Source organism: Melanerpes formicivorus, unplaced genomic scaffold (genome assembly GCF_026170545.1).
Source record: "Melanerpes formicivorus ecotype bairdi unplaced genomic scaffold, bMelFor1.0.p_v2 SCAF_102, whole genome shotgun sequence".
Classification (NCBI taxonomy): Eukaryota; Metazoa; Chordata; class Aves; order Piciformes; family Picidae; genus Melanerpes; species Melanerpes formicivorus.
In genome coordinates, this window is record NW_027142454.1 from 2,071,354 (window position 1) to 2,092,588 (window position 21,235).

At 56.4% G+C, this 21,235-nt stretch overlaps 1 protein-coding gene across 2 annotated transcripts in view; it reads right to left on the reverse strand.

Annotated features, from left to right (window-relative positions):
* Window positions 1-21,235, reverse strand: part of WDR59 (WD repeat domain 59) — a 77,745-nt gene that overhangs the window by 41,306 nt on the left and 15,204 nt on the right. For both annotated transcript variants that reach the window (XM_068166523.1, XM_068166522.1), the window contains exons 6-11: window positions 17,424-17,512; window positions 16,327-16,443; window positions 14,096-14,173; window positions 9,608-9,764; window positions 4,031-4,110; window positions 973-1,105 (exon numbers count right to left, since the gene is read on the reverse strand). In XM_068166523.1, coding sequence (XP_068022624.1) covers window positions 973-1,105; window positions 4,031-4,110; window positions 9,608-9,764; window positions 14,096-14,173; window positions 16,327-16,443; window positions 17,424-17,512 — 654 coding nt within the window. The remainder of the gene's footprint in view (window positions 1-972; window positions 1,106-4,030; window positions 4,111-9,607; window positions 9,765-14,095; window positions 14,174-16,326; window positions 16,444-17,423; window positions 17,513-21,235) is intronic.

The following is a 21,235-nucleotide window of genomic DNA, read 5'->3' on the forward strand; positions in this document are numbered from 1 at the left end:
TCCAGCAAGTCAACCTCCTTCCTAACCTGAGGGGCCCAGAGCTGGACACAGGACTCAAGGTGTGGCCTAACCAGTGCTGGGTACAGGGCCACAATGACCTCCCTGCTCCTGCTGGCCACACTCTTCCTGATGCAGGCCAGGATGCCCTTGGCCTTCTTGGCTGCCTGGGCACACTGCTGGCGCCTGTTCAGCCTACCATCAACCCTCTCTGCCTGGCTGCTCTCAGTCACTCTGCCCCCAGTCTGTAGCACTGCCTGGGGTTGCTGTGGCCGATGGGCAGCCCCTGGCACTTGGATGTGTTCAATCTCCTGCCCTTGGCCTCTGCCCATCTGCCCAGCCTGGCAAGGTCCCTCTGCAGAGCCTCTCTGCCCTCCAGCAGATCAACTCCTGCTCCCAGCTTGCTGTCAGCTGCAAACTTACTGCTGATGGACTCAATGCCCTCTCATCCAGATCATCAATGAAGATGTTAAAGAGCACAGGGCCCAGCACTGCTCCCTGGGGCACAGCACTGGTGCCTGGCTGCCAGCTGGCTGTGGCACCATTCACCACCACTCTCTGGGCTCAGCCTCCAGCCAGTTCCTCACCCACTGATCTTTGAAACAGCACTAGTCTGTGCTGGGCCTACAGCACTCTCTGGGCATAAACTTGAATGTCAGCAGTTCCATCTAAACAGGAGGAGGAACTTCTTTCACCTAAGGGTGATGGAGCACTGCAGCAGGCTGCCCAGAGAGGTGGTGGAGTCTCCAGCTCTGGAGACAGTCCACATCTGCCTAGACATGGTCCTGTGTTACCTTCTTTAAGTGAACTCACCATGGCAGGGGGGGTTGGGCTGGATGATGTCCTGAGGTCCCTTCCAGCCCCTACCACTCTGTGGTACTGTGATTTTTTTTCCTCCCTTATACCAAGATGCATCCCCTCCCCAACACAAGCTGAGCTGCTGTCTGAAGTTCCACAACCCATCACTTGTCTCACCTTCCTCATCCCCATGCCCAGAGCTCTGCTGGGGCTCTGAGTCCTGGGGGTGAAGGGTCTTGTCTGGCTCTGGCAGATGAGAAATGCCATCGATGAGGTCCTCAACTCCATCCAGGATATCGTTGGCGCAGAGCTGGAAGGAACAAACACAACCACGTGCTAGGAACAAGTTCTGCACCAGGAGGGGGGTGGAGCACTGCAACAGGGGGCCCAGGGAAGGACTTGAGACCCTGTCTGTGGAGATATTCAAAACAAGGCTCTGGGACAGCCTGGTCTAGTTAAGGAGAAGAGAAGGCTCCCAGGTGACCTAATTGTGGCCTTCCAGGATCTGAAGGGGGCTACAGGAAGGCTGGGGAGGGACTGCTCAGGATCTCAGGCAGTGCTAGGACTAGGGGGAATGGAATGAAGCTGGAGGTGGGGAGATTGAGGCTGGAGGTGAGGAGGAAGTTCTTCCCCATGAGAGTGGTGAAGCCCTGGAATGGGTTGTCCAGGGAGGTGGTTGGGGCCCTGTCCCTGGAGGTGTTTAAGGCCAGGCTGGCTGAGGCTCTGGGCAGCCTGCTGTAGTGTGGGGTGTCCCTGCCCATGGCAGGGGGGTTGGAACTGGCTGATCCTTGTGGTCCCTTCCAACCCTGACTGATACTATGATACTATGACTGGATGACCTTGGGAGGTCCCTTCCAACCCAAACTATTCAATGATTCTATGTTGCATAACAGGAATGAATCATTACACAGCTCCTTCCTGCAGGGAGCTGGATTTGGAAGGCAGGTCTGTCCACACAAGTCATGACTTAGATCTTAGTATTGCTTCTGTGACCAAGGCAGGTGGGAACAGGTTGCCCTGGGAGGTTGTGGATGTTCCCTCCCTAGAGGTGTTCAAGGCCAGGTTGGATGAAGCCTTGAGCAACCTGGGCTGGTGGGAGGTGTCCCTGCTAGTGGGGTTGGAACTGGATGATCTTTAAGCTCCCTTCCAATGCAAACTATGATTCTATGACTCTTCCACTTTCCAGCACCCTCAAGCTCTGTTACCTCAGGCAGCCTGGCTACATCTCCTGCTCCCTTACAAAGCCATTAGAGCTGAGAGGGTCAGTCTAAGACACAGAGTGCTGACTTTAATCAAAACTAAAGCTGTTCTGACTTCAATTCCCTGAATGAGTTTGTCCAAGGTGGTTTCATCTTTTCAGATCAGATCTGAGAGCAGCACACTTTCTGCTTTGGACATTCACCTTCCAGGCACCCAGGTACATATTAGAGGCTCCAATGCTCCATGAAGAGCATGAAGACTTTCATTTTAGCTTCAGCACAAGGAAACAGGGAAGGTGAAGAGAAGAAACAAGAAGGGAGGAGAAAGCATAGGGGTAGGATGTAGCAAATCTCAGCACTGGTCAGCAGCAAGATGCCAGCATGTTGCAGCTTGATCCAAAGAGAAGGCCAACAGAGGGAGAGGAAAGGCTCTGACATGGCTGAACAACTGATTTAAAGACAGGTAAGAAATCAAAAGTTCACAGATCTCTCAGGAAGGAGCCAAGGGGCATGGTACAGACCTGCAGGACCTGTGCTGGGACACATGCTTCTCAACACACTCATTAAAAACCTGGAACAGGAGGTGAATAGTGACCAGGTTTGCTGGGGCCAACCAAGCCTTTTTTCAGGGTAGTACCAAGAGCAGCTGACTGCAAACAAGCACAGAAGGACCTTACAGGAGGAACTATTAAAATGAAAGAGGAACACAGGTAGGGGGAAGGGACAGTGAGTTCAGGATGACTTAGGGAACAAGATGCAGAGCAGCACATCTGCCAGCTTGAAAGAGTTGGGGTTGTGCAGGCTGGAGAGAAGAAGGCTCCAGGGAGACCTTCTGGTGGCCTTCTGTATTTCAAGGGGCTTCTAAGAAAGCTGAGGACAGACTTTTGAGCAGGGCCTGTTGTGACAGGACAAGGGGTGATGGTTTGAACTGAAAGAGGGAGATTCAGACTGGAAAGAAGGGAGAAATGTTTTGACACTGAGGGTGAGGAGAGCCTGGCCCAGGCTGCCCAGAGAGGTGGGAGATGCCCCAGGGCTGGAACCATTGCAGGTCAGGTTGTTTGGGGCTGTAAGTAACCTGCTACAGTTGCAGATGTCCCTGCTGAGTGCAGAGGGGCTGGACTGGATGAGCTTTAAAGGTCCCTTCCAACACAAACTGTTCCATGAGTCCATTCTATGCTCCTAAGTGAACCAAGCCCTTTTGACTTGGAGGCAGCTGAGGAGGGACACAATGGAGGTCTCCAGCAGCACAGACAAGGTGGCTGCTTGTTTCAGCTTCAGGGTGAAGGAGCAGGTTGCAAGATAAACATGTGGAAAGAGCTGGGTTTCCACACATTGTGCAGAAAAGGCATCAAACTCCTTGCTGATGTTTCAGGGGACCAAAATCTAGAGGTCCAAGGAAAGACAGAACCCCTCTGAAACTCATCAAGCTCTGTCAAAGACACTCACTGAGCTTCCAAGCTTCAAACTGCAGGAGGCTGGCAGGGCATTGGAGAGTAACATCACTGCAAACCTGCCTTGTTCTCCTCCCCTTCCAAGCCATCCACAGCTGAAGATGAGACAGGGCAGTGTGGGCCATCATGGCCATATGAACCTCAACTCTGACCCAGCACAGGGGGGCTAGTAACTGTGCCAGCAATTTGGAACTGCTGCCAGACAGCACAGCAGGATTCACACTGCCTGCACCAGCCTAAGAGGAAAAGGGAACAAGGGAGGGAGCAGAGGGCACAATTCCTACGTTTGCCTGATGCCTGGAATGCCAAGGGAAGGGTCATACAGTCTGGCAGCCAAGGAGTTGGCAAGGCCAGCAGTAACTGATCTCCACCCTCCCTAAAGGACTTCTAACAAAGGAACCCCAAAGGTTTTGGGGCACAAACACAGAGAGGCCTCATCACAGGTCTCTGTGCCAGAGCTGAAGAAGGAAGTGCAGTGGCAGCTGGCAGCTCTAGTATACCAGAGGAGGGAGTGGGAGAAGGGAAAGGAGGTGAAGGCAGCCTGGCAGAAGACTGTGAGAGCCCAAGAGGAGGAGGCTTACATACCCTCTGCAGCTGAGAGTCGATCCTCCACATCCGCAGGGTCTGGTCGCGGGACCAGGTCACCAGCTGGTAGTCTTTGGAACCTAAGAAGGACAAGAGACAACTTTACAGACCCCACTGAAAGCAAGAGAGCCCCAAGCTGAGTGCAAACATTCAAGCAAGCCAGCAGGAACAGCCAGTGGACAAAGGCTGAGTTGAGTCTCTTTTCTCTGCTTGGTGCTGAGCTGGCTGCAGCAGCCTCGATGCCTCCCTGCGCCGCAGTGACCACAGCTCTAACTGGGGGGGCAGCTTGCAGCAAAACAGCACCAAATGGGCTGCAAGGTCACCAAAGAGGAATCAACAGGAGCTACTGCAACACTTATTGGAATCACAGAGCCCCACCAAGGTGGGGGTTGGAAGGGATCTCTGGAGATCATCCAGCCCAACCCCCCTCCTAAAGCAGGGCACCCCCAGCAGCTTGCCCAGGAGCGCAATGGCCGGGGGGGTGTGGGGTGGTGTTGGAATCTCTCCAAAGAAGGAGACTCCACAATCTCTCTGAGCAGCCTGCTCCAGGCCTCCAAAACCCTCACACCAAACAAATTTCTCCTCATGCTCAAGCAGAGCTTCCTGGGTTGCAGTTGGTGCTCACTGCCCCTTGGCCTGTCCCTGGGCACCACTGACAGGAGTCTGGCCGAATCCTCTTGCCCCTCACAGCTCCTTTAGCTCTTGCTGAGCATTGCTCAGCTCCCCTCTGGGGCTGCTCTTCTGCAGGCTCTCAGCCCTAGGGCTCTCAGCCTTTCCTGCTCACAGAGCTGCTCCAGGCCCCTCAGCATCTTTGTAGCCTCTTCTGGATCCTCTGCAGTAGTTGCCTGTCTCTCTTGAACTGGGAAGCCCAGAAGTGGACCCAATACTCCAAATGTGCTCTCACCAGGGCAGAGCAGAGGGGGAGGAAAACTTCCCTCATCCTCCTTCACATGCCACAGGAGACCATTTGCCTTCTTGGCCACAAGGGCACACTGCTGGCTCATGGACAACTTGTTGTCCACCAGCACTCCCAAGTTCTCCTCTGACGAGCTGCTTTCCAGAAGGTCACCCCTCACCAGCCCTGCTGCAGGGGGGGGCTTCCTCCCCAGGTGCAGGACCCTACACTTGCCTTTGCTGAACTTCCTGAGGTTCCCCTCTGCTCAGCTCTCCAGCCTGGCCAGGTCAGGCTGACTGGCAGCACAGCCTCATGGGGTGTCAGCCACTCCTCCCAGCTCTGCATCACCAGCAAACTGGCTGAGAGTCCACTCCGGTCCCTCCCTGCAGGTCACTGATGGAGATAGTGAACAAGAGTGGAGCCAGCCCTGACCCCTGGGGAACACCACGAGCTACAGGCCTTCAACTAGGTGGTTCTTATTATTTCTGCTAAGTATTTCAGTTCAAACATGGATGCTGCACAGTAGTTCCCCTGAAGTACTCCCTGTTGATCTGGGATGGTGTCTAACATTCATGCCAGTTGTTTCTATCTCTGAATAGAAGCAGGGACACAGCTGAGACCCTGATTGCTTTGTATGCTAACTGCCAGGTCAAGAACTATCTTTCAGTTCATCCTATCTGTTTCAAGATGCAGAGGATCTAAGCCACCTAAGCCATGACCTAAGAGAAGCTGGTTCCACCCTTCCTCTTTCTTTTTCCTTCTGAAAGATGTGGGTGATGCCAAGACAAGTCCAGGCTGTAATGAAAGACACCCAGCCACATGCTCTCTCCCACCAGATAAAGGGACACAGACCTATTTATGCCCCTGTTTAAGCCTTGGGATGCAGTTAAAGTTTCCCTTGTCCAGCAGCTGCTCCACTTAAGCATTTGCTGCTGCACAGCTGCTGCCTCCACCCCTCTGCTGAGGCACAGGGCCTGTGTCAATACAGCATGGCAGACTCTGCACAAGGAGACTTGTGCTGTCTTGGTGATCTCTGCATTGAAGCAGGCAGGAAATGCTTCACAGAGCCATAGAACTGGTGAGGCAGAGATCTTTTGAGGTCACTCAGCCCAACCATGCACACAGAGCTCACAATCTTACCCTGCTACTAAGCTGATGCCATTAAACCAAATCCCTCAGCACCATATCCAGGCAGCTTTTAAACGCCTCCAGGGATGGTGACTCCAGCACCTCCCTGAGCAGCCTGGGCCAGGGCCTGAGAACCCTTTCTGGGAAGAAATTTCTCCTAATGATTAAGTTCCCAGCCTGAGGGAGCTGAGGGCTCTTTAGATTGGAGCAGAGGAGCCTGAGGGTGACTTCATTGCTGTTGCTAAAGCTGTGCAGGGTGAGTGCCCAGAGGCTGGAGCCAGGCTCTGCTGGGTGATGCCCAATGCCAGCACAAGGGGCAGTGGTGGAAGCTGAGGCAGAGGGAGTTCCATGGAAACAGGAGAGCTTTTTCCCCTGTGTGAATTGGTCTAACGTGGAGATGCTGAAGGGGTCAGTCCTGGCACCAGGATCATTCAGTATGTTCATCAGTGGCCTGGATGAAGGCACAGAGAGCACTGCCAGCAAGTTTGCTGAGGACACCAAACTGGGAGCAGTGGCTGACACAGGAGGGTTGTGCTGCCATTCAACCAGACTGAGCCTGGAGAGCTGGGCAGGGAGAAATGGAAAGAAGTTCACCGAGGGCAAGGGGAGAGGCTGGCACCTGGGAAAGAACAACCCCATGGAGCCTCTGTTGGAGACTGAGCTGTTGGAGAGCAGTGAAGGGGAAAAGGACCTGGGGGTCCTGGTGGATGGGAGGTTGATCATGAGCCAGCAAGGTGCTCTTGTGACCAGGAAGGCTAAGGGCAACCCGGGGTGGATTAGAAGGGCTGTGGTGAGGAGGTTGAGAGAGGTTCTCCTCCCCCTCTATTCTGCCATGGTGAAGCTGCATCTGGAATCTTGTGTCCAGTTCTGGGCCCCTCAGTTCAAGAAGGACCTCAGGGAACTGCTTGACAGAGTCCAACACAGAGCCACAAAGCTGCTGAAGGCAGTGAAACATCTCCCTGCTGAGGAGAGCCTGAGGGAGCTGAGGGCTCTTTAGCTCAGAGCAGAGGAGCCTGAGGGTGACCTCATTGCTGCTGATAAAGCTGTGCAGGGTGATGCCCAATGCCAGCTCAAGGGGCAGTGGTGGAAGTTGAGGCAGAGGGAGTTCCATGGAAACAGGAGAGCTTTTTTCCCCTGTGTGGCTGACAGAACATTGGACCAGGCTGCCCAGGGGGGTTGTGGAGTCTCCCTGTGTGGAGATATTCAAGACCCAGCTGGCTGTGTTCCTGTGTGCCCTGCTCTAGGTGCTCCTGCTCTGGCAGGGGGGTTGGACTGGATGATCCTTCAAGGTCCCTTCCAGCCCCTGACATTCTGTGACTCTGTGTAATACCCAACCTGAACCTCCCCTGGCACAACTTGAGGCTGTTTCCTACTTGCTGCATGTAACCTTGTGTGCTTGATTGCTGCTGCTTGAGATGAGCATGACTTCCAGCCTCAGATACACAGCCATTAACTCAGCTAAGACCACACAGCTGTGGTCTTCAGCTGCTTCAGTGGTCATTCACAAGCTGTCTCAGACTGCAACTCCAGATCCTCACCTGGCTCTGCATCACTCTCCTCTTTCTGAAAGAGCAAAAGCAAGGTAGAGGTGAGTTCATGCTGGGGGGGAAACTTCAACCCACCACACCTAAGTGAGTTGCCCCAGCAGAGGGCTTGGTGGCAGAGGGCTGGAGCAGAACTTTGACATGGCACTGCAAAGCCATACCAAGAGTGGCATCAAAGCCAGACATGTGTGTTCTGTGGCTGGCAGCTGAGGGGCTGGAAGCAAAGCTGTGCTCTGTGTGGTTACCCAACCTCTGAGATGGAATTTCCTATATTTAGCTGCCTAGGCTGGAACATGTAGCCAGGCCTGACCTCTAAGAGCAGCCTCTCTTATCCCACGCTCTTCCACCCCTGCCTGTGCTAGCAGACAGATGAGGTGAGCCCCCTAGGTCTGGGGTCTGCTGGGTGCTTCTGCTCCAGGCAGTGATGTGAGGGGTTGAGTGGTCAGCCCAAAGCTCTGAGCACCTGCGCTCTGCACCCCTCTAATCCCTTGTGCTATTCATTCTGAAAGAGCCATTTCAAAAGAGACTCACAGGAGCGTGGGAGCAATGAAGAGTGGCCACTGACCCACTGGGCTTTGTTAGCATGGCAACAACAGGGCAACCACTTAGTATCATCATAGCATCATTCAGGGTTGGAAGGGACCACAAGGATCATCTAGTTCCAACCCCCCTGCCATGGGCAGGGACACCCCACACTACATCAGGCTGCCCTGAGCCTCATCCAGCCTGGCCTTAAACACCCCCAGGGACGGGGCCCCAACCACCTCCCTGCACAACCCAGTCCAGGCCTTCACCACTCTCATGGGGAAGAACTTCCTCCTCACAACCAGCCTCAATCTCCCCACCCCCAGCTTCATTCCATTCCCCCTAGTCCTATCACTCCCTGAGATCCTGAGCAGTCCCTCCCCAGCCTTCCTGTAGCCCCCTGCAGATACTGGAAGGCCACAATGAGGTCACCTGGGAGCCTTCTCTTCTGTAGACTGGACAGCCCCAACTCCTTCAGTCTGGCCTCACAGGAGAGGTGCTCCAGCCCTCTGCTCATCCTCCTGGCCCTGCTCTGGACACCTTCCAGCACCTCCACATCCCTCTTGCAATAGGGGCTCCAGAACTGGAGGCAGGACTCCAGCTGGGGTCTCCCCAGAGCTGAGCAGAGGGGGAGAATCACCTCCCTTGCCCTGCTGGCCACACTTCTCCTGCTGCAGCCCAGGCTCTGGTTGGCTTTCTGGGCTGCAAGTGCACACTGAGAGCTCCTGGTGAGCTTCTCCTCTCCCAGCACCCCCCAAGACTCTCTCCTCAGGGCTGCTTTCCAGCCAGTCCCTGCCCAGCCTGCATTTGTGCCTGGGGTTGCCTCCACCCAGCTGCAGGACCCTGCCCTTGCTCTTGTTGAACCTCCTGAGGTTGGCTTGTGCCCACCTCTCCAGCCTGCCCAGCTCCCTCTGGATGGATCCCTTCCCTCCAGCCTGTCTGCTGCACCACACAGCTTGGTGTCATCAGCAACCCTGCTGAGGGTGCACTCAGTGCCACTGTCCATGGCACCCACAGAGATGTTGAACAAGCCTGGTCCCAGGACTGATCCATGAGGGACTCTGCTTGTCCCTGGCCTCCCCTGGGCCATGGAGCCATGGACAGCCACTCTCTGGGTGCAGCCATCAAGCCAGTTCTGTATCCATCTGGTGGTCACCCATCACACCCATGTGTCACCAGCCTGGAGACCAGGCTGTGGTGCAGGACAGTGTCAAAGGCTTTGCTCAGGTCCAGGTAGACAACATCAGTTGCTCGCCCCTCATCTGTGGGGCATCTACTTCTGTGGGCAGTGCCATAAAGCAAGCATAAAGCAGCTGCAGCCTGTGGGGTGGGGAGGGGCTGGAAAGGGGGTGGGAGCTCCTCCAAGGAAAGACAAGGGTCAAATGGGGAGAGCACAAGCGGTGGAGCCAGGGACCAAGCTTCCACAGGTCTGCTTAGCTGAGGGCCACAGTGGAGGGGAAAGAACACATCCAGCCCTGGACTCACCTTCCTTCTGCTTCCTCCACTGGAACTCCAGCACCACATCATCATGTCCCACAAAAGTGTGGACAGGGGTGTTCAAGTCAAAGACATTCCAGAGGAGGAGACTGTTCTCCCGACGCAGCTGGGGGACCATCACTGTCACCAGCCCGTTGCTGAAAGGCTTGAGAGAGACAAACACCCTTCCAGTTAGCCTTGGGGAGCTCTGCTCCCAGCCTGCTCTCACCATGCCCTCATCCCTTCCTTGTCCTACCAGGAATGTGTGGGCTTTGAAAGGAGCTCAGCACAAAACAGAAGCAGGCCTGGAACTGCAGGGGGGGACCAAAGCAGCTGGACCAGTGCTTCCCAACAGAAAAGATGTCATGACTTGGGGACAGCCAATGCAGAGCTCTTGTCTCCACTGCTTCCCTCTGCTGCTTCCTCACTTCTCAGCATTCAGGCTGCAGGGATTTCACCCTTGGCTTTTCCTATATCACAGGTTGAGAACTGCTGCCTGGGGACTGAGGCCCAGCAGCTGCTCAGGGTCACAATGCTCAGAGGAACACTGGAAGCCAGTCTTCCCATCATGGGACAGGGGGTCAAAGAGTCAAGGCACAGCGCTGGTTTCAGGCCACATTCAGCTGTCTGGAGAGCCAAGAATGGATGTGACTGATGGTAAGAGCCTTAGCTTCACATGGCTGGCTGCTTGCTCTCTGAAAGGCAACAGCTCTTGGGTTTGATTATGCTGCAAGAGGCCACTGTGGCACACTTGGAAGCTTTGGGAGTAAAGGAGGCACTCAGAGAGGGAACAGCTGCTGCATTGCTCTGTGCAACAGGCACCAGTACTGGAACTGAGAGCTAAAACAGGACAGTGAGAGCAGCAGCCACCTTCTGAGCCTCCTGCTCCCAGAGTCAACCACCTGCCAGGAGGATGATGCCCAAGGCTGGCATGGGTTGGAAGGGACAATAAAGATCAACTAGTTCCAACCCCCTGCCAAGGGCAGGGACACTTCCTACTAGACCATGTTGCTCAAGGCCCCATCCAACCTAGCTTTGAACATGTAAAGGCCTGGAACCTCCACAGCTTCTCTGGACAACCTGTTCCAGGGCCTCACCAGCCTCACAGGGAAGAATTTCTTCCTAATGCCTACTCTAAATCCAGCTTCTTCCAGTTTGAAGCCACTGTCTCCCATCCTGTCACTACAAGCCCCTGTCAAAAGTCCCTCCCCAGCTCTCCTGTAGCCCCTTTCAGGTACTGGAAGGCTACCTGAAGGTCTCCCTGAAGCCTTCTCTTCTCCAGGCTGAACCACCCCAGCCTGTCCCCACAGGGAAGGTGCTGCAGCCCTCTGATCATCTTTGGGTCCTCCTCTGGACCCACTCTAACATTTCCACGTTAGATCTCACACTGCCAGCCCTCCCTTCTCCTCCTCCTCACACTGCCAGCCCTCCCTTCTCCTCCTCCTCACACTGCCAGCCCTCCCTTCTCCCCCTCCTCACACTGCCAGCCCTCCCTTCTCTTCTCCTCACACTGCCAGCCCTCCCTTCTCTTCTCCTCACACTGCCAGCCCTCCCTTCTCTTCTCCTCACACTGCCAGCCCTCCCTTCTCCCCCTCCTCACACTGCCAGCCCTCCCTTCTCCTCCTCCTCACACTGCCAGCCCTCCCTTCTCCCCCTCCTCACACTGCCAGCCCTCCCTTCTCTTCTCCTCACACTGCCAGCCCTCCCTTCTCTTCTCCTCACACTGCCAGCCCTCCCTTCTCCCCCTCCTCACACTGCCAGCCCTCCCTTCTCCCCCTCCTCACACTGCCAGCCCTCCCTTCTCTTCTCCTCACACTGCCAGCCCTCCCTTCTCTTCTCCTCACACTGCCAGCCCTCCCTTCTCCCCCTCCTCACACTGCCAGCCCTCCCTTCTCCTCCTCCTCACACTGCCAGCCCTCCCTTCTCCCCCTCCTCACACTGCCAGCCCTCCCTTCTCCCCCTCCTCACACTGCCAGCCCTCCCTTCTCCCCCTCCTCACACTGCCAGCCCTCCCTTCTCCTCCTCCTCACACTGCCAGCCCTTCTTTCTCCTCCTCCTCACACTGCCAACCCTCCCTTCTCTTCTCCTCACACTGCCAGCCCTCCCTTCTCCCCCTCCTCACACTGCCAGCCCTCCCTTCTCCTCCTCCTCACACTGCCAGCCCTTCTTTCTCCTCCTCACACTGCCAACCCTCCCTTCTCTTCTCCTCACACTGCCAGCCCTCCCTTCTCCTCCTCCTCACACTGCCAGCCCTCCCTTCTCCTCCTCCTCACACTGCCAGCCCTCCCTTCTCCTTCTCCTCACACTGCCAGCCTTTCCTCCCTTCTCCTCCTCCTCACACTGCCAGCCCTCCCTTCTCCTCCTCACACTGCCAGCCCTCCCTTCTCCTTCTCCTCACACTGCCAGCCCTCCCTTGTCCTCCTCCTCACACTGCCAGCCCTCCCTTGTCCTCCTCACACTGCCAGCCCTCCCTTCTCCTTCTTCTCACACTGCCAGCACTCCCTTCTCCTTCTCCTCACACTGCCAGCCTTTCCTCCCTTCTCCTCCTCCTCACACTGCCAGCCCTCCCTTCTCTTCTCCTCACACTGCCAGCCCTCCCTTCTCCTCCTCCTCACACTGCCAGCCTTCCCTCCCTTCTCCTCCTCCTCACACTGCCAGACCTCCCTTCTCCTTCTCCTCACACTGCCAGCCTTCCCTCCCTTCTCCTCACCTCACACTGCCAGCCCTCCCTTCTCCTCCTCCTCCTCACACTGCCAGCCCTCCCTTCTCCCCCTCCTCACACTGCCAGCCCTCCCTTCTCTTCTCCTCACATTGCCAGCCCTCCCTTCTCCCCCTCCTCACACTGCCAGCCCTCCCTTCTCCCCCTCCTCACACTGCCAGCCCTCCCTTCTCCCCCTCCTCACACTGCCAGCCCTCCCTTCTCCCCCTCCTCACACTGCCAGCCCTCCCTTCTCTTCTCCTCGCACTGCCAGCCTTCCCTTCTCTTCTCACACTGCCAGCCCTCCCTTCTCCTCCTCCTCACACTGCCAGCCCTCCCTTCTCCCCCTCCTCGCACTGCCAGCCCTCCCTTCTCTTCTCCTCGCACTGCCAGCCCTCCCTTCTCTTCTCCTCGCACTGCCAGCCCTCCCTTCTCCTCCTCCTCACACTGCCAGCCCTCCCTTCTCCTCCTCCTCGCACTGCCAGACCTCCCTTCTCCTTCTCCTCACACTGCCAGCCCTCCCTTCTCTTCTCCTCGCACTGCCAGCCCTCCCTTCTCCTCCTCCTCACACTGCCAGCCCTCCCTTCTCCTCCTCCTCGCACTGCCAGACCTCCCTTCTCCTTCTCCTCACACTGCCAGCCCTCCCTTCTCTTCTCCTCGCACTGCCAGCCCTCCCTTCTCCCCCTCCTCACACTGCCAGCCCTCCCTTCTCTTCTCCTCGCACTGCCAGCCTTCCCTTCTCTTCTCACACTGCCAGCCCTCCCTTCTCCTCCTCCTCACACTGCCAGCCCTCCCTTCTCCCCCTCCTCGCACTGCCAGCCCTCCCTTCTCTTCTCCTCGCACTGCCAGCCCTCCCTTCTCTTCTCCTCGCACTGCCAGCCCTCCCTTCTCTTCTCCTCGCACTGCCAGCCCTCCCTTCTCCTCCTCCTCGCACTGCCAGACCTCCCTTCTCCTTCTCCTCACACTGCCAGCCCTCCCTTCTCTTCTCCTCGCACTGCCAGCCCTCCCTTCTCCTCCTCCTCACACTGCCAGCCCTCCCTTCTCCCCCTCCTCACACTGCCAGCCCTCCCTTCTCCCCCTCCTCACACTGCCAGCCCTCCCTTCTCCCCCTCCTCACACTGCCAGCCCTCCCTTCTCCCCCTCCTCACACTGCCAGCCCTCCCTTCTCCCCCTCCTCACACTGCCAGCCCTCCCTTCTCTTCTCCTCGCACTGCCAGCCTTCCCTTCTCTTCTCACACTGCCAGCCCTCCCTTCTCCTCCTCCTCACACTGCCAGCCCTCCCTTCTCCCCCTCCTCGCACTGCCAGCCCTCCCTTCTCTTCTCCTCGCACTGCCAGCCCTCCCTTCTCTTCTCCTCGCACTGCCAGCCCTCCCTTCTCCTCCTCCTCGCACTGCCAGCCCTCCTTTCTCTTCTCCTCGCACTGCCAGCCCTCCCTTCTCCTCCTCCTCACACTGCCAGACCTCCCTTCTCCTTCTCCTCACACTGCAAGCCTTCCCTCCCTTCTCCTCTCCTCACACTGCCAGCCCTCCCTTCTCCTCCTCCTCACACTGCCAGCCTTCCCTCCCTTCTCCTCCTCCTCACCCTGCCAGCCCTCCCTTCTCCTGAGGACACCCCACTGCACATTTGGTTCCCCTGGGGCCTTTCCAGCCCCAGGCCAGATTTTCAATGTCAAGTTCATAACTGATGGTAAACATCCACTTAATGATGTCCTGCAGTAGAACAGGTGAGAAGCCCTTCAGCCCTTCTTTCTTGTGGACACCTCCTTTGGCCAGCAGGGCTGGTGGGAGCCCCTCACTCACCGTGTATCTTGCCTTCCAGACAGGCACCTGGCAGGGAAGGATGTTGAGGTATTTCCGAGGCTGACGGTAATCCCAGAACTTGAATAAAGAAACAACAAGCAGGAAGACAAGGTAAAGGCAGGAGGAGTCAGCTGGCTGTGCTTCCCAGGCTGCAGTTTCATAGTTTCATAGTTTCATTCAGGGTTGGAAGGGACCACAAGGATCACCTAGTTCCAACCCCCCTGCCATGGGCAGGGACACCCCACACTACATCAGGCTGCCCAGAGCCTCAGCCAGCCTGGCCTTAAACACCTCCAGGGACAGGGCCCCAACCACCTCCCTGGACAACCCATTCCAGGGTCTCACCACTCTCTTGGTGAAGAACCTCCTCCTCACATCTAGCCTCAATCTCCCCACCTCCAGCTTCATTCCATTCCCCCTAGTCCTATCACTACCTGAGATCCTGAGCAGTCCCTCCCCAGCCTTCCTGTAGCCCCCTGCAGATACTGGAAGGCCACAATGAGGTCACCTGGGAGCCTTCTCTTCTCCAGACTGAACAGCCCCAACTCCTTCAGTCTGGCCTCACAGGAGAGGTGCTCCAGCCCTCTGCTCATCCTCCTGGCCCTGCTCTGGACACCTTCCAGCACCTCCACATCCCTCTTGCAATAGGGGCTCCAGAACTGGAGGCAGGACTCCAGCTGGTGTCTCACCAGGGCTGAGTAGAGGGGGAGAATCACCTCCCTTGACCTGCTGGCCACACTTCTGCTGCAGCCCAGGAGCTGATTGGCTTTGCGGGCTGCAAGTGCACACTGAGAGCTCCTGGTGAGCTTTTTGTCCACCAGCACCCCCAAGGCTCTCTCCTCAGGGCTGCTTTCCAGCCAGTCACTGCCCAGCCTGCATTTGTGCCTGGGATTGCCTCGACCCAGATGCAGGACCCTGCCCTTGCTCTTATTGAACTTCATGAGGTTGGCTTGTGCCCACCTCTCCAGCCTGTCAAGGTTCCCCTGGATAGCCTCCCTTCCCTCCAGCCTGTCTGCTGCACCACACAGCTTGGTGTCATCAGCAAACCTGCTGAGGGTGCACTCAGTGCCACTGTCCATGGCACCCACAGAGATGTTGAATAAGACAGGTCCCAGGACTGATCCCTGAGGGACTCTGCTTGTCCCTGGCCTCCCCTGGGCCATGGAGCCATGGACAGCCACTCTCTGGGTGCAGCCATCAAGCCAGTTCTGTATCCATCCAGTGGTCACCCATCACACCCATGTGTCACCAGCCTGGAGAGCAGGATGTGGTGCGGGACAGTGTCGAAGGCTTTGCTCAGCTCCAGATAAATGACATCAGTTTGCCCCATGGCTTGCAGAGGTTAAAAAAACCAGAGCCAAAGGCATGCCAGGGTGCCCACAGCACGATTAGCAATCCCATTCGTTAGCGGCAGGGATGGCCCCAAAGGAGGAACGGCAAACTAGCAGCATCTGGCAGCACCTCCCCAACAATGAGTGGCTTGGGGCGGGGGGGGGGAGGGAGATTCACAGTGATCATGGCTTGAGCAGGGAGACAAGGCAGCCTGCTTGAGCTTTCAGAGCTCCAAGGTATCCCTGTAGGCTGCCAGCCAACGTGCCAGCCCAGGCTGGAGGCAGGCCCACCCCGCGGCCGCTGCTCATTTGGGAACGAAGGATCTAACCTTTTGCTTTGCTGGAACAGGCATCCACTGCTCTTGCCTCAGAGCTCAGCTCAGTGGGAATGAGCTCCATTTGGCTGACATACAAAGCAGGCTGCTTCCCCCCCCCCCACCCCATCTCCCCAAGGAAAAGGCCCTGCCTGGCAGTTCTTGAAGGCAGCCTCTTATTGATAACCTGATTTGACATGACGCTGGGAGCTCCAGAAGCTCAAGCGTGTCTCCCCCCCACCCAGAGTTGTTGTAATCAGCCTGAGGCTGGCAGTGCTGCCTTTTGGGGAGTAGGGTCTTCTGGCACCTGTGGCCAGCTGCCCTCTGGCAAGCAGCAGGCAGGAGTGGCTGTTTTCAGCTTCAGTGCTGCCCAAACCACCACAGAGAGGTGGCAAACAGATGTCTGCCCACCCCATGATGACTTCTCTGCCGCTCCTGCACGCCCCTGGCTCAAACACACACAACAAACCCAAGGATCCAGCACCTGCCAATGGCAAGCACTCCTCAAATCTTCAGCAGTGATAGAAGGGGATCTGCTCCACCATCCTGACCTCTCCCAAGCAGGAGTCCCAGAAGCAACACTCACCCTGACAGAGTTGTCCTGGCTGGAAGTGGCCAGCGTGTACTCATTGTCTGGATGCCAATCCAGACCATGGATTTTGGAGAGGTGAGCTGCCAAGTACTCCACTGCAGTGCTGGGTTTCTGCAAGGAGAGACATTTTCCTTCTCAGAACAGGACTTCTGATACTTGGTTTAGGTCTTTAGCATCAAAGAAGACACTTCAGCAAGGGCAAGAGGGGGAGAATGCCCTCCTGGAGGCACTTCAGTGAGGGCAGCAGAGGCAGAATGCCCTCCTGGAGGCACTTCAAGGGCAGCAGAGGGAGAATGCCCTCCTGAAGACACTTCAGTGAGGGCAGCAGAGGCAGAATGCCCTCCTGGCGGCACTTCAAGGGCAGCAGAGGGAGAATGCCCTCCTGGAGACACTGCAGCAAGGGCAGCAAAGGCAGAATGCCCTCCTGGAGACACTTCAGTGAGGGCAGCAGAGGCAGAATGCCCTCCTGGAGACACTTCAGTGAGGGCAGCAGAGGCAGAATGCCCTCCTGGAGACACTTCAGTGAGGGCAGCAGAGGCAGAATGCCCTCTTGGAGGCACTTCAGGGGGGGCAGCAGAGGGAGAATGCCCTCCTGGAGACACTTCAGGGAGGGCAGCAGAGGGAGAATGCCCTCCTGGAGGCACTTCTGTGAGGGCAGCAGAGGCAGAATGCCCTCCTGAAGGCACTTCAGCAAGGGCAGGAGAGGCAGAATGCCCTCCTGGAAACACTTCACGAGGGCAGCAGAGGCAGAATGCCCTGCTGCTGGGAAAAGGCAAACAGCTCAGCAAAAGGAGCTGCAGGTCCCCTGAAGGTCTGCCAAATTCCAGCCCTGAACCACCCTTCTCATTTAGTGGAAGAGTGAAGTGCCATGAGATTGCAAGCAGGAGAAGGAGGCCATCTACCTTCTCTCTTCACTCTTGTGGACTCCCAATTCTCTCTAGTTTATATCATCTCCCAAGCGAGATTTGAGGTCAAGCAGTGGATGTATTTTCCCCCCCTCTCAGTACTTCTCTGTGAGCAGAGGGCTGTCTGCCTGCCTGCCCTGGGTAGGAGGGAATGCCCACAAGCTGCTCAGACCCCTCTCAGCTCACCCTTTTGTCCCAGATTCGGACGTCCCCGTCGTGGCTCGTGGCTAAACAGTTGGCATTTTTCTTGTTCCATTTGACCTGGGAGGCTCCAGCTGCAGGACAAACAGAGCAGGTCCACACAAGCAGTTAGACATCAGGTAAGTGGCACAGCAGATCCTTGGGACCTGTGCTTAGAGCTGCTCTGCTTAGCACAGGAAAAGGCAGCTCCGAGGAAGGAAAGCCTAGGAGCCAGCGTGAAGGGTGGCAGGATGGCCCTGCTCACTGCAGAGGGGTTGGACTAGGTGACCTCTGCAAGCCCTTTCCCACCCAAACCAGTCCCTGATTTGCCAGCAGATCCAGAGAGGGGATTCTGCCACTTTGCTCTGGTGAGACCTCACCCAGAGTGCTGCATCCAGCTCTGGAGCCCTCAATATAGGAAGGACCTGGACCCGATGGAGAGGGTCCAGAGGAAGGCCACAAAAATGCTCAGGGGGTTGGAGCTGGGAGTGGTCAGCCTGGAGAAGAGAAGGCTCTGGGGAGACCTAATAAACAACCTTCTAGCACCTGAAGGGGGCTACAAGAAGGATGCAAAAAGACTGTTCCCAAAGGCCTGCATGGCCAGGGCCAGGGGCAATGGCTTCAGACTAGAGCAGAGCAGATTGAGAGGAGCAAGTTCTTTACTCTGAGGGTGGTGGAACACTGGATCAGGTTGCCCAGGGAGGTGGTTGAGGCCCCAGCCCTGGAAATATTCAAGGTGAGGTTCAACAAGGCCCTGGGCAACCTGATCTAGTTGGGGATGTCCCTGCTGAGTGCAAGGGGGTTGGACTGGAGGAGCTTTGGAGGTCCCTCCCAAGCCAGACCAGTCTATGATTCTATGATTTGACAAACATCATCAACTCCTGATTCCTCAGCAAGGTGTTTGTGTCCTGAAAACCTCACAGGCAAGAAGTGTTCCACTGACATGCTTGAGAGATCCTCAGCACCATTTGTTGGACTCAATTCAAATCCTCATGCCTGTCAGCTCAGGTGCAGCAGCTTCCTCCAGGCAAGAGCTGCAGGTTCATCATCTCCTCCCAGACTGGAAACAGGAAATAGGTGGCCCAGGGGAGGTGGTGGAGTCACAACCCCTGGAGATGGTCAAGAAACTTGTGGCCATGGCACTTTGGGCCATGGTTTGATGGTGATGTTGGGTTGATGGTTGGACTGGATAACCAGGGAACTCCAGGCCAGGCAGTCTCACCTCTGTGCCTGGAAAGATCATGGAGCAGATCCTCCTGGAGGCACTACTCGCTCAAAAGAATAGTGAAGAGGTGATTTGGAGCAGTCAGCATGGCTTTGCCAAGGGCAAATCCTGCCTGACCAACCTGGTGGCCTTCTATGAGCAGGTGACAAAATTAATAGCTGAGGGGAGAGCAACTGATGTCATTTACCTGGAGCTGAGCAAAGCCTTCAGCACTGTCCTGCACCACAGCCTGCTCTCCAGGCTGGTGACACATGGGTGTGATGGGTGACCACTAGATGGATAAGGAACTGGCTTGATGGCTGCACCCAGAGAGTGGCTGTCCATGGCTCCATGGCCCAGGGGAGGCCAGGGACAAGCAGAGTCCCTCAGGGATCAGTCCTGGGACCTGTCTTATTCAACATCTCTGTGGGTGCCATGGACAGTGGCACTGAGTGCACCCTCAGCAGGTTTGCTGATGACACCAAGCTGTGTGGTGCAGCAGACAGGCTGGAGGGAAGGGATCCATCCAGAGGGAGCTGGGCAGGCTGGAGAGGTGGGCACAAGCCAACCTCATGAAGTTCAATAAGACCAAGGGCAGGGTCCTGCAGCTGGGTGGAGGCAATCCCAGGCACAAATGCAGGCTGGGCAGGGACTGGCTGGCAAGCAGCCCTGAGGAGAGAGCCTTGGGGGTGCTGGGGGAGGAGAAGCTCACCAGGAGCTCACAGTGTGCACTTGCAGCCCAGAAAGCCAACCAGAGCCTGGGCTGCAGCAGGAGAAGTGTGGCCAGCAGGGCAAGGGAGGTGATCCTCCCTCTCTACTCAGCCCTGGTGAGACCCCACCTGGAGTACTGTGTCCAATTCTGGAGCCTCTATTGCAAGAGGGATCTGGAGGTGCTGGAACGTGTCCAGAGAAGGGCCACAAGGATGAGCAGAGGGCTGGAGCACCTCTCCTGTGAGGACAGACTGAAGGAGTTGGGGCTGTTCAGTCTGGAGAAGAGAAGGCTCCCAGGTGACCTCATTGTGGCCTTCCAGTATCTGAAGGGGGCTCCAAGGAGGCTGGGGAGGGACTGCTCAGGATCTCAGGCAGTGATAGGACTGGGGGGAATGGAATGAAGCTGGGGGTGGGGAGATTGAGGCTGGAGGTGAGGAGGAAGTTCTTCCCCATGAGAGTGGTGAAGGCCTGGAATGGGTTGTCCAGGGAGGTGGTTGGGGCCCTGTCCCTGGAGGTGTTTAAGGCCAGGCTGGCTGAGGCTCTGGGCAGCCTGATGTAGTGTGGGGTGTCCCTGCCCATGGCAGGGGGGTTGGAACTAGATGATCCTTGTGGTCCCTTCCCACCCTGAATGAAACTATGAAACTATGGATGACCTCAGAGGGCTTTACCAGCTAAAACACTTCTACGGACTCCCACCTGGCTCTGTGCAAGCTGCTTCCAGGTGCTCATGGATGGCTACATTTGTCTCCTTAACACCCTCTCTAAGTGGCTGATGCTGTACAAGGATCTCTTACTCAAGTACAAGTGTAGGAGAAGGTTGAAGTGCAGGTGGACCTTGTGTCTGGTCAGCTGAAAACAGGTGGCCAGAAGGTGGATCAGAAGGCCCAGTGGTCAAAATACACCACAGAAGTCAAAAGACATCAAGGGCACTGTAAAGACACTGGATGATGGCCTAGATAATGATTAAAATGATACCAGGAGGGTCTCAGTCAAAGGTCTGAAAGCAGAAGTTGGTTGGTTACATCCCCTAAGCAGCTTCAGATGATGTGGATTGGTCAAATACTGCCAGAGGAATGCATGTTCTGCTCAGCCTTCCCCTGCCACTGCTCTCAAAACATTTTAAACTCATCAGGAAGGTGAAAGCCCAGGAGAAAGCTGACCAGATCTCAGCCTGCTGCTGCTCCTCACCTCCACTACCCACCTCCTGCTGCACAGTGAGCAGATTCATCCTGACAACCTGGCAAAAAGCTCATCCAGGGGGGGAAAAAAAAAACCACCACCCTGCAAATAGGCTGCCAGTTAATTGAGCTGATTCACTCCCTGAAGGGTACCCAAATGTCTAGACCAGTGCTATACAGAGCTAGGCAGGGGAGGCAGGAAGCTTCCTGGGGAGCTCAGCGCTGCGCTGGCTCTGCTGACCCATGAACCCTCCCCGCTGGCAGCAGAGCCCAGGGCTGCTCCTCGCTGGCTCAGGAAGGGTTTTGCAGCACAGAGATGAGAGGTTTGCTGACTAGGGGGGGAGAAAGGGAGCTACTGCAGATGTGTGGCCTAAGGAGACTGAAGCAGCAGAACATAAGAGATCTATGCCATGAGGATTGCTGAGTTACTGGGGCCAGTAGCTGAGGCAAAGGCCATTTTGGACTGCCGTGCAGCACCTGCCAGCTGGTGGCTTTACAGGCCACTCACACTGCCACCAGCTGTGGCTAGCACCTTTCCAGAGCAAGCACAGCACCTTGGTGTCACTGCTGTAGGTGCCCTGGGAAGGGCCAGTTGGTGTCCCCAGCCCCTCAGGGGGCAGGCTGGCACTCAGCAGTGTCTAACACCACTGCTCGGGGGCTGATGTGGTTTCTTTTGGTTGATTTAAAGCAGACACAAAGGGACAGGGACAAATCACAGGCAGGCA